Source organism: Parambassis ranga, chromosome 22, assembly GCF_900634625.1.
Source record: "Parambassis ranga chromosome 22, fParRan2.1, whole genome shotgun sequence".
Lineage (NCBI taxonomy): Eukaryota > Metazoa > Chordata > Actinopteri > Ambassidae > Parambassis > Parambassis ranga.
This window is the reverse complement of record NC_041042.1, coordinates 5,858,253-5,870,614: the sequence shown is the minus strand read 5'-3', so window position 1 is coordinate 5,870,614 and position 12,362 is coordinate 5,858,253. Positions and strand designations below refer to the sequence as shown.

The 12,362-nt window shown below is 40.0% G+C and overlaps 2 protein-coding genes across 2 annotated transcripts; both read left to right on the top strand.

Moving 5' to 3' along the window:
* The first annotated feature begins 51 nt into the window (after positions 1 to 51).
* ccdc32 (coiled-coil domain containing 32) lies at positions 52 to 1,756 on the top strand. Its single transcript, XM_028395487.1, has 4 exons — positions 52 to 189; positions 438 to 694; positions 957 to 1,110; positions 1,308 to 1,756. The coding sequence occupies exons 2-4, from the start codon at positions 451 to 453 to the stop codon at positions 1,492 to 1,494; spliced, it is 585 nt and encodes a 194-aa protein (XP_028251288.1). The 5' UTR covers positions 52 to 189; positions 438 to 450; the 3' UTR covers positions 1,495 to 1,756.
* A 4,511-nt stretch (positions 1,757 to 6,267) lies between these two features.
* Positions 6,268 to 9,339, top strand: prlh2r (prolactin releasing hormone 2 receptor). The gene is made up of 2 exons (XM_028395980.1): positions 6,268 to 7,146; positions 9,013 to 9,339. The coding sequence occupies exons 1-2, from the start codon at positions 6,268 to 6,270 to the stop codon at positions 9,337 to 9,339; spliced, it is 1,206 nt and encodes a 401-aa protein (XP_028251781.1).
* Positions 9,340 to 12,362: the final 3,023 nt, after the last annotated feature.

Genomic DNA, 12,362 nt, shown 5'->3' with positions numbered 1-12,362 from the left:
ATCGTATCTCAAAACTATATAATGGGCGGGACCGACGTCCTATCACATGCCCTCCCACAAGGAAGTGGGCCGTCGCTTGTTAAACATTGTGGGTCATGGATACAGTTAGCTAGCGAGGCTAAACTTTAATCTTTAAATTCACAATACATAAACGGAGGTATCAGGTAACTTGTCGAGATTTTCATACAGGTAAGACATGTTTGCAATTTATGATGGGAGCAAATTGTTTAAAGAACCGTTGCAATATAAAGAAGTAAACCCCAAAATAGGTTCGACACAAGTTAGCAGTTGGTGTAAACTAAGATTAGTTTGCGATTTCTTTTTCAATTATCTCAGGAAAACGTGTGATTGAACATAACTTAAAGACGTAAGGTGTAGTCAAAACAGGCCACTGTTATCCGATTTTGAAAACTGATGCTTACATCTGTTAAACCCAGTGACTGCACCAGCATGATCGACGACTTTGAGAATCAGGAGGTTCGGTCCAGTGGTGAGCTGTGGTCCGAAATCTGCTCCACTCTGCCGGAGGTGCAAACAGAGACAACACCAGAGAACAGCACGGAGTTCAAAGATTCATTCCACCCAGCAGCTATCGGAGTGCAGGCCAATGGACAGGCAAACGGGGCAAATACGACCCTCTGCAGTGCCAAATGGGAACCCATGGAGGACTCAGAGATTTACATAGCCAGCTTAGGTATTACATTTGGCATTTCCCCTTTTTCCCTTGTCAAATCCAACCTGTCTGTCATCCATGATGTGAAGGAGATTGAATGAATCATCTGCAGCATTTTCTGTGTATCTCCAGGACAGAATAGTTTGTGCAAAAATCACTTCTTTTGACATTTTTTAAATTAAAAACATGTATTTAATATATGCAATTTCACACATTCATACATTCAAACATGTAATTTAACTTTGAAGATCTAAAAAGAGTTTTTGTGTACGTTTTGCTGCAGAGAATCGCCTTAAAAAGCTAAAGGGTGAGTCCAGTGATGTGACTTCCAGGGACATGTTGCGCTCCTTGTCTCAAGCTAAGAAGGAATGCTGGGACAGATTCCTACACGATGCCCAGACCTCAGAGCTCTTTCAAGGTGGTGACATGGATGAGAGGTAGGACATAGATGTTCATAGTGAATGATCATCCTTGTGAAGGGGTGTTTCGTGTAACGTTTGCTTTACAGTCAGCATAATCTTGTCCATTACTGAAAGGTTTGGTGTAAAATGATAACATGGTGCTTTAATTACAGCTGCTGGCTTTAGCTTAACTAATTGTAACAGCCTTCACTTTTTATGTACCTCCTTCCCAGTGCTCTTGAACATTTCAAACGGTGGTTGATTCCCGAGAAGGTAGCTATCAGCGCAGAGGAGCTGGAATATCTACTGAGGCCAACTCAGAGGGAGCCATCGACATCGGACCAGACACAAAATGGAGAGGACACAGAGGGAGAGACACACAACCCTGAGGAAGATGACACACACAACCCAGAAAAATAAGAATGTAAAAATTATAGTGAAATAATAACTACTTGTATTCAGTGAAAGGGTGACTTGTTATTCTCATGTTCATTCAGAGCTGTTATGTCATAGCAGTGTTTTTTTTTACCATAGCTTTTGTTATCTGTGGTAAAAAAAAAGAAGCAATTACAGTCTGTCTGTCCTCCTCTGAACCCCCAGTAACTGAGTGTTTAGTACTTATTCAGTCCCTGCTATTCATCCCTCCAGCCACATCAAATCTATATATATATATATATATATATATATATATATATATATATATATATATATATATATAATGAAGTATTTGATTAGACATGTTTGTCCTGTGGCAGAAAAACTAGCATCTAATATGTGTGTCTCACAGTAACTACAGAAGTGGCTCTTTACATTAACTGTATATGCAGATGTCAATGAAGGAACATGTTACAACACTCTGAGACTTAAACAAATCAGTATGTTTCAGAATCATTGTTTTCCTGTTTTTAATAATCTATGATAGCCATTAATGTGTTATATTCCAGAACTTATTGTAACATATTGTGTTTATTGTATCTATGGTAATTTTACATGCAGTATAAAGTTTACCCACGTTTCAATCAAATCAAAGAAGTGAATCTGTTCTTTTGTGTGTTTGTTAGCAGGAATAAAGGGCATAGTTATATTGAGCTTTATAGCAGAGGTATACCTTAAATCCAGTTAAAACTACTGCATGCTTTTGTTCTACCTATAAAATCCAATGTGACATTTAGCAGTGAGGGTATTGTGGCTGGTCCTCACATCGAGGGGACCTTCTGATGTGAGCCGTGCCTTCCCTACAACAGCAACTTTAGATGGCAGCAAAGAACCAAGTTTAAATCATCCACTATTACACAAGCCACTGTCTTGAGTAATCACAGGAAGCAAAACAGCCTTTTATAATGTGCCTTCTGGCTGCAGACATACACAAATATTACAGTGGGATTATAATGTCATTTACTTTTAATAATTACCATTACTCATTCCTCCTCACTGAAAGGAATGTGTGAATATGAAAGTGTTTAATTATTCAAAAGTCATTGCCTGTCTGCACGGCACACACGTATGCATTACATCAGCCCAGCAATGAAAACATGTTGTTTTGCCTGCTCAGCCTACTAAAGCTGACCAATCAGCTGATGCAGAGGCATTTTTTTGTTTTTGAAGTTACTGGGAAGCAGCTTTTTCTGCAACTTTCTTGACCAGTCTCAAGTTTGTATATCAACAGTTAACGCTGAGTCTGGAAGTCTGTGAGCAGTGTTTTGTCATCCTTCAGGCAGCTTGTAAGAAAGAAGGAATGATTTATTAAACTCCCTAACTAGAAATAAGAGAGTACCGGTAGTATAATTTTCACAGAGTGTGATGAGCTACTTGATGTGTATAATGTAAAAACACTTACCAGCCATAGGGAGAGCAGCTAGGCAGTGATTTAAAGGATAATGTTCAAAAACATTAGTGATATCTCTACTGCAATTTATAAATGGCATCCAAATGTGATTATGAGATAAATGTATTCAGCCTGAAAATCCTCACAAATGGAGTTCCATTTGTATAAAAGCTGCCATGTCTCCATTCTCTAATGTGACTCAATTCAATTGGGGTCCTTGACATAAAAACCTTTGAGAACCCCTTGATCAGCCTGCTGTCTGTCTTCTATGACCCAAAGGAGTGAATGTGTGAAATCAATTGAATGCAGTGCAGCAAAAAACAGTCTTTGTCCTCATTTCTCTTTCAGATGTAGAGCATGTTCTGCCAATTCTATAAATATCAGAAAGTAGATTTATTCTGACAGGTCCAGATTACACAAAGAATATTGTAGTTAGTGACCAGATGCTGAGGGTTGACAGAGATGTCTTGTGGTAATAGGCTGGATTGGGATGATAGATAATGCTGTGAAGCCCCAAATGGCAGGAAATTAAAATTCAAGGTGTTGATAAAAATCTACCTGTGATATCCCCTGAGAAAAACGAGCTTCCACAAATGTCATATCTTTAAAAAAAAAAAACAAAATAACTTATAATCCAATAATATTTTGAGAATGTTTCCAGGAGCAAACAGAACTTCAAATAAGTGCTCAGGCCCAATCCCTCTCCAGGAGGTTACAGTTCCAAATGTTGGACCTTTGCATGACACTTTACAATGTAATAATAATGGTGCGGTTGGCATAAATGAAATTTCTATCATTATCATACTGTGGATTAGCATAATCACACGAATCCTAATCTGGATCACTTCAGCAGCTACAGTGTGTTTGACCTGTTCCAGCCTGATGAATAAATAGAGCTGGAGAAACATCACAAGAAAGAAAAGACATCACTCAGTTAATCTAACCACTGGTGAATTCTTCATATATTTGATGATCTCTTAAGCAAAGCCTGTGAGCTTATCAAACCTACAAGGAGCAGTGTTTGTGGAGTGTATGGACACGTGAGCTTGCTGTCTGCTCTGCATGTGGCACCCTTCATGGAAGCGGAAAAAAGGAAGTTGTGGTCGTCACGTGGGTGTGAGTGTGATAAACACAGGGCTGATCCACGCTTATCAGAGCAGTGGATCATTTATACTACAGTGTCCCTGATGGGGTACCAATTTATTCACTTTGTGGATAGTTCGGCAGGAAACAGTTACATTTTCCACAAGGAACTTTGCAGACAGAGGAACAACAGCCCACCTGGCCTTTTTGGAGGAACTAACAACTCAGCAGTCCAGAGTTTCCACCGAAATTGGCTCCTATTAACCACAGTCCAGTGTAAAGACCAGCCCAGCTTTACAAAAACTCTGTGGGAAGTCAAGCCAGTGTTGTTTAGACACTCACAATGTTAAGCACAATGTTAGACACTCCTATGTGCACAACAAATACCTCTCACCTATAGACTGAAAATGATAAATACCATAATGTTCTGCTCTCTACAGTTTTCCCTGTCTCAAGAGATCTGTGTGGTGCCCCCCACCCCCCCCCCCCCCCCCCCCCCCCCCCCCCCCCGCAGACTGCAGACCTCATGAGCATTTCAAGCTGCAATCAAAGATAATTTAAATGTAATTTTAATTAATTATTTAATCAGTATTGACCAATTTTATTTCCATTCCATTCCATTTCCATTCAATCAAAAATAATGCCAATGCTTGATTGTTACGTGATCTGGCACCGATTTTGAAATTTATATTAATATGATGTGTGCTGCTGTTAATGGTTCATGTAATCAAAAGCTGCATCTACTAACTTTTACTCTACATTCAGTACACGTGTTAATTTTCCATAAAGCACAGTGACAATATCACCGTAATATCATTGAAGGTGACTGTGACTACAAAATAATCAAATGCAAATTAAAGTTCCTTTTTAAAAAAATATTACAATAATTTCCTCAGATATAATACACTATAGAACAGGGCGAGATCTTTTTTAATTTAGTTTTTTTTTTTTTTATTATTTATCAGCATAGATGCACAGTGAGTCCCGCGACTAACATTATAAGAGATTATGATTTTAGGAAGGTGTCTTTTATCTGTCCAGCTGGAGGTGACTCACTCACATGAAAACATAGTGATGCTGAAAGAGGGAGAGAGAGAGGGAGAGAGCAGCCGAGCACACCTCTTTATTCTGAAGCAGAGCGGGCTGCAGTGAAGAGGTTAAGCTGCACAATTGTGGAACTCCCTGCAGTAAGGCGACGCAAAAATCGGATGGCTCAAAAAGGTACTTTTTCCTTTACTTTGTGAAAATACACTAATGACTGTGTACTTTGTATTATTTTTCTTTAAACAATAGTTGATTTTTTTTATAATAAGTTAGGGTGATTTATCAATATTAGATTTTTAATTTTTTGTGGGGTGAATCATGGTTTTCTGAATCCATTTATCATTGATCATGTAAAGTAAACAAGGCAATGAAATGATGCAGTGTAAGAAGAAGCTGTTTTTATTTTTCTTAGGAAGTTGTGTTTTTAAGAATGGCTCCACATGATTAAATGCTGTGATCAGGAGGTTTTGCTTAGACATAAATCATTCATCTTTTTCATTTAATCGTGATAAACACTACCGAGGCAGCTGCCCTCTTCAGTTTGCTAAAGTGACAGATTAGTTTGGTGGTTCTGTAGCCTCTGAGACATTTGCTTATTATATTATGAATGCAACAACTGCAGTATAAATACAGTACGGATGCAAAATGGCCTCATTCATTCATTAAAAATAAAAGACATTCAAGTACAGTACTCTTACATGTTGCTTCACATTTCATGTGAAATGTCTCTAAATGAACCCACATACATTTAATATTCATACTCTTGCATAATGTGATTGTATGGCACTGGTCGATGTGTTACTTATTGCTCAGCAATAACTGCTGACGTCAGTGCAGACAGAGGTTTGAGCAGATGTACAGGAGGACAGTTTTTCATGATCACACTGATAAGCTAAGAAACAAGAAAAAAGCAGAAGAAAAGCTCACATTGATTGGGGAATTATTTCAGGCTGGTTTTGAGAACAGGTGCAGAGAGAGAGAGAGGGAGAGAAAAGGTGAGAAGTAAGTGGTGCATTACTGTTATTGAAGGGGACATCAGAGCTTTTTAATGAGACAGATTGAGAGTATTGAGGCTGGTCACTAATTAATCTGTTCAAATGTGACTCATCTTTTTCAGACTGTGTATCTCACCATGAAGGGTTCAATCAAAGTGTTGTTCAATAAATTATGTAGATGTGTCAAATGAGGTCGTTTCTTTGGACTGGTTTCATAATGGACTGCTCCTCATTCATTCTGCAGTGATGGACAGGGGGAATCAATCTAGGGTGAACACTACTCCAGCCTCTTCTTCATCTCTATCCATGCCTGACTCTACATCCTCCCTTCGCGGCAATTCCTCTCATCCCATTCTCTCGGCTCCTTCCTTTTCTGGGCTTGACCTCCTGTTCAATCTGAAGACCCTTTTCATCCCCCTCTACTCTGCTGTGGTCCTGATTGCGTGCGCTGGCAACCTCCTCCTGCTCTTTCTCATCTGGCACAACAAGAAAAGACACAGCACCACTCAGTTTCTCATCAGCAACCTAGCACTTGTCGACCTGGTGATGTGCATCTTCTGCGTCCCTCTGACAGCGTCCTATGCCTTTGACAAACGTGGATGGGTATTTGGATCCCACATGTGTCACTTCGTCACTGTCATGCAGTCTGCAGCTGTCTACGCAGCGGTCCTATCCCTCATGGCCATCGCAGTGGATCGTTACGTTGTTGTGGCTTATCCCATCCGTAAAAGAGCAGGCTGGCAGTTCTGCTGGGGTCTGGTGGTCCTGATCTGGCTGTCCTCTCTTGCTTTGTCCACACCTACAGCAATGCACACCGTCTACCTGGATCTGCGGGCTGCAGGCCTGCAGATGGCCGTGTGTGAGGAGTTCTGGGATGGCCAGGAGAGAGGCCGCCTCGTTTACTCCTGTTTCATCCTCTTTTTCTCCTACTTTGTCCCCCTGGGTGCTGTCTCCATATCCTACTGTGCTATATCCTATCAGCTAAAGCAGAGGACCACGTCTGGGTTGACGGCATGCCCAGAACTGAGATCTGCACGGGCTGCCTGGAGTAGAAGGAGGAAGAAGACCTTCTGCCTGCTGCTGGTGTCTGTACTCTGTTTTGCCTTCTCCTGGCTCCCCTTACAGGTATTCCTACTCACTTTCTTCCGAGACAAGGAGGTGATTAACCCTTTTATGTTAGATTGGTTTAGTTGTTGGTCACCCTACCAGCTGTTTTATAGGACGTCTGAAGTCTGGAACAACTGTTGACAGTTGACAAATGTTACCGTTTTCTGCATTTTGTTTTCAGGTATGAAAAACCTCTAAGCTTTTTCAATCTATACACTGAAAATCCTGAGTTTCGACAAAGATGTGGGGCAATAAGTCCTGCCTGATTCTTTCACATGTCTGTGAATTGTTCTGTGATCAATCTGTACTGATCCATTATCAGACAGGGATTAGTATTGACCTTTTTGGTATCAGACAGGGTTCAAGCTGAATTAATTGTGTTGTTTTTGTGCCTTTGTGGTTTTATGCCTTTCTGGTAACCTGGCCAAAACTAGCCAGATGAAGAAAAAGTAATTTTCAGCACTGTACTAGCTATTTCTTACGGAAGCGCTGAACTGCCACAGTAGAAAAAAAAAATTAATCACTATCTCGTTATAACGTCAAATGCTATCACGTTATAACGACATATTATCTCGTTATAACGTCAAACCGTATCTCGTTATAACGTGATAAGACGCTATCTCGTTATAACGTGATATTATCTCGTTATAACGAGATACATTTTATTGCTGTAATAAAAAATGAACTGTTTATAAGTAGCCTAACCTAACCGGTTTGCTGCTCACATCGGAAAATGACACATTTACAAGATTTAATTAAGTTCTATTTCATGCTTGGATTAAGCCATGGGGAGATTCTGTCCTTACTGCGCACAGTGGACGATACTGTGATCAGTATGCGGACACTCAGAAGGTTTTTAAAATGCATGGGACTGTTCAGAAGAAAGAATGAGACCGACCCTCTGGAGGTAGCTTCATTTCTCATCGATCAGCTGGAAGGACACAGAAGGCTCGATGGGTACAAACTGCATCACCTTCGCCTTCCTTCTCGTTATAACGAGATAATATCATGTTATAAAGAGATAAGGTTTTGCGTTATAACGAGATACGGTTTGACGTTATAACGAGATAATATCTCGTTATAACGAGATCGTTATAACGAGATAATATGTCGTTATAACGAGATAGTGATTCAATTTTTTTTTTCTACTGTGGCAGTTCAGCGCTTCCGTAATTTCTTTCTGTTTGATGGCAGGTGCTTAATATTTACAGTACAGACAACACAATAACCACAAATACAATTAGGCACATTGCAAACATTTAAAAACGATTTAACTTTTATATCAGAAGTTCATACAGCCAAAATAAAGAAGTCCAATATTATTCTGGCATAAATAGTGTTAAAAAGAACATAGGCTCAGGTGGTAGAGTGGCTGTTCACTAACCATAAGTTTGGCAGTTCGACCCCCTGCCCTGGCTGCATGCCAATGTGACACTTAACCCTAAGTTGCCTGAGGTACAAGCGCTTTAAGTACCTATATATACAGCTTAAACAGTGTGTCAGAATTACTGTAGCATATCAATAGCAAAACAAGTCACTGTGCAGAACTCTTTACTGAAGAGCCTGCATAGTTAGGCTACACCACAATCACTGAACCTACATATTTGCTAAATAACTCTGAAACCATAAAGAGCTGTTTAAATGCTCTCACCTTTAGACAAACAGCATGTGATGTTGCACTTCCTGTTCTCCCAGCAACCTTTGACCTTTCAGCTCCAGTCAGGTTGCGCCCCCTGCTGTTCAGAGTTAGGACCTCCTGTAGAAATGCTGCAAATAATTAGATTTAAATGTGTTTTATTTACACATTTTGCTTCATTGCAGCTGGTATTGAATCATCTTTTGCTTTCACAGTATTATCAATAACTTGATTTAAATACTTCACAGGTGGTGAACCTGATCCGTGACCTGGACACTGACTTCTCCATCTTGGGGAAGAACTATGTAAATGTCATCCAAGTTTCCAGTCACCTGTTTGCCATGAGCTCCGCCTGCTACAACCCCTTCATATACGCCTCACTGCACGACAAATTCCTGTCCTACCTGTGTAACCACTTCCTGTCTCGGAGGAGAGGGAAGGGAAAGGACAGGTGTCAGGGCTCGAGCATCCTGACGCTGTCCCACAGAATGACACGCGCTCACACCTCCACCATTGTGGCCGATTTACCAGGTGCTGTTACAAACAACACAGTTCTTCAAGATAACTACAACTAAGTTTTTCTTTTTTAACTGTGGGATGAAAAGGCACAGTAACTCTGTCACTGTAATCTGCAGTGTGTCTTTTTCGCTCCAGATTTTATATCCTCTCCCTGACAGGGAAATGGAGTGAAATGCGAATTAATTTAAAGCACAGTACATTTGGAAAAAACTGTATAAATAATATATTTGTAAAATATGAGCCTTTCATTATTTATGTGTAATGATTTATATTTACAATGAATGTGCAGGTTAATTTAGCACTGAAAATATCTAATATCTAACAAATGCTGTGTTTTTTCCCTTGTTGTGTATTTATGATGCTGCACATCAACTTTACAGTGTGGTTACGTACTTCATTAATTTGCCCATTTGTTGAGTGTATTAGGTGTCATTTGACTCTGTGTTGTATGAAATCTGTTTTGCTGAATTTTACTCAATAAACAGGTTCACATGAACCAACCTTCCACCTCCACTCATTTCATGTGGGCTATTAAAAGAAACACGAAGAGTTTGCGTAATAATGAATAAATAATGTCTTTCTGTCATTCAGCATGGCCTTGAATCACTGAGCGCTTTTCACACTTTCAGCTGCAGCTGTGACATTTGACGAATATAACACAGTGCCAGCTCTGCAGCAGGTTTAAATGTCAACACTGAGATGGCGAGAGGGGGAAAAAAAGCATCTTCTGTGCAGCTCATTATGATATGTAAAAAATACTCATGAATAAACCCAAAGGACCACAAGGTTTACGACCACGCTAAACATCTTACATGTGCACAAATAATGGCAGCTTGGCTAGATGTGACTGCAGACACAGAGAAGCAGCTTCATAATCAAAACATGTCACCAGATAAAATTATGCAGACTGCTATGCGATGTTATAAATTGTGTTTACCTTGCTGTATGCAAATATTTACATTGCCGCAATCTGTCTTCTTTCTTTTCTGATGCTGTCACACCGCAATATACATTTTGTACAATACATGCTGGTTGTATACGTGTTACTGAATGATGAACATGAGCACCAACAGCTCAGAGTTACTTTTACTTGGAAAGAAGCCGTGACTAAATTCAACAGGTTCTAATCTTCTTTCTGAAGCAGTCGTGACCCCGACCACTGGAAAGCCGCTTGTTTTTGGGAGGCCTTTTATCTCACCAAATAAATACATAATGGCATAATGGTGTCCATGCTGCTCAGATGCTCGGCTTTTTAAAGAAGCCAGCTTTTTTTAAAAGTAACCATCCATTTATCCATGTGTTATCAATACATCAGCTGGACTCGGCTAGTTCCAAACTAGACATGTCAGGAGTCCATCACAGAGCTAACACAGCTAGAGAGCAGAGGGTAAAAAGACGGTTTTATACTAATAAATAAATCTGACATTTTTAATAAACCATTGATTTAAAATCAACAGTGTAAACAGTATAAATAATCAGGTCCTATTCAATTCTTTACATTTCAGATTCTGTGTGAGCAGCGCCATCTTGGTAGTGTTCACCTTTCTGCTGTAAAGTCAAATTGACTCACGTAAAGTCAAATTGACTCACGTAAAGTCAAATTGACTCACGTGATAGCCAGCCCCAAGTGGCCACTTGCAGTTTACCACAATGTGGCCAACACAAAGTTGGAACTGGATTTGATGCCATTTTCTCCCTCCTGGTTATTTGCTACAGGCAAAGAAGTGAGAAAAAGACAGTGAAGAGAACAGTGCTGACCCTTAGGAAGGCTGTCCCAAACTCAATGCATCTGCAGATGTTCAGAGGAAAAGCTATAGAACTGCAGTTTAAGGAGGTGGGGCTGAAGTCTGAAAAACACCAATCAACAGAAGAAAACAATTTAAAGCCTTTTGCTTGCTACTGTATTACACTTCTTAGCTCTCTGGAAGTACTGGAGTTTTTTAAGAAAAAAAATCACCACAGCTGCCTGAATCAGCTGTACCAGGAGGCTGCACAACAGGAAAAGATTTGCCCAAAAAAACCCTGAGTGATTGAGAAATTTGGTACCAAGAAAATCCCGAACAGCAGATAAGCATCAACTTGTTTCCTGTTGGATTTTGTGCAGACCGAAGAGCAACAGAATGTGTTATTTTCTTCACATGTTTGAAGGAAGAAACAAATTGTTACAATAATGTGAAGCTTTCCAAAGATAAAAGCCGGGTGCTTGTGGTTCAGTACAGTACATCACTGCTTTTCAGAGGGCAGAGAGGGTTCAAAAGGCAGAAGAGCAGTGCAGAACTGGAAGGAGTCAAATTGTGGAGAGCCTTAAAAGGTGTGTCATTTTAACACCTCAGGACCTGCACTAAAATACTCATGTTCTCGCCACATGATGTAAGGAAATCCCATTTGAAGCCACTGTGAAAGGTCAACCTAAAGAGGGAGTATGGCTCTCTTCGTTATCTACTATTTTATTAATGCTAATACATTTTTGAAAAGTATATTTTTTAAATGAACATCTCATATAACATATGGAAAGAGCTTTGTATGCACTGTTTAATTCTTTATAAAAGGCTTCCTATTAAAGAATGCACACCACAATTACTGCATAAATGGTCCCTGAGGGCTGATAACAAGCTGAAGGTCTTTCTCTTTAACCTGGAGGGCACAGAATGTCGCCCTATGTTTGAACTTGATTTTTCTTTTGTGAACACAGAGACGAAGTGTGTTCAATTAGGTAGTAAGTGCTTTTCTGTCCATGGACCAATTTGCACTACAGAAACTCATCTCTCTTTACTGCAGTGTCACTGAGGGCCCAAAGATCCCTGTCTTTCAACACTGGGTTTCAGCCTTGTCCCTGAGATTTCTCTGCTTCCTTTAATGGTTGTTTGATCTACTGAACTTCTCCCCATTCAAAAGACTGTTACACCAAGATCACCGACTTTTAGTCGTCGCACCATTTTCAGGTTAAGGGTCTAAATTATGTCTGCTTTTATACACAGGGTCATACAGGGGTGGGGTGGGATGCGGTGTTTGTGTTGCCCCTGCTGAGATTCAGCAGCAGTTATGGAGAATAGACTGTATAAACCTATAAGGGTGAAGC

Bases quoted from the DNA above. Each gene is read 5' to 3' on its own strand.
- ccdc32 (XM_028395487.1), top strand. From the start codon at position 451: ATGATCGACGACTTTGAGAATCAGGAGGTTCGGTCCAGTGGTGAGCTG. The intron at 695-956 runs GTATTACATTTG...GTTTTGCTGCAG, and splicing joins GATTTACATAGCCAGCTTAG to AGAATCGCCTTAAAAAGCTA. The intron at 1,111-1,307 runs GTAGGACATAGA...CCTCCTTCCCAG, and splicing joins GGTGGTGACATGGATGAGAG to TGCTCTTGAACATTTCAAAC.
- prlh2r (XM_028395980.1), top strand. From the start codon at position 6,268: ATGGACAGGGGGAATCAATCTAGGGTGAACACTACTCCAGCCTCTTCT. The intron at 7,147-9,012 runs GTATTCCTACTC...AATACTTCACAG, and splicing joins TCTCCTGGCTCCCCTTACAG to GTGGTGAACCTGATCCGTGA.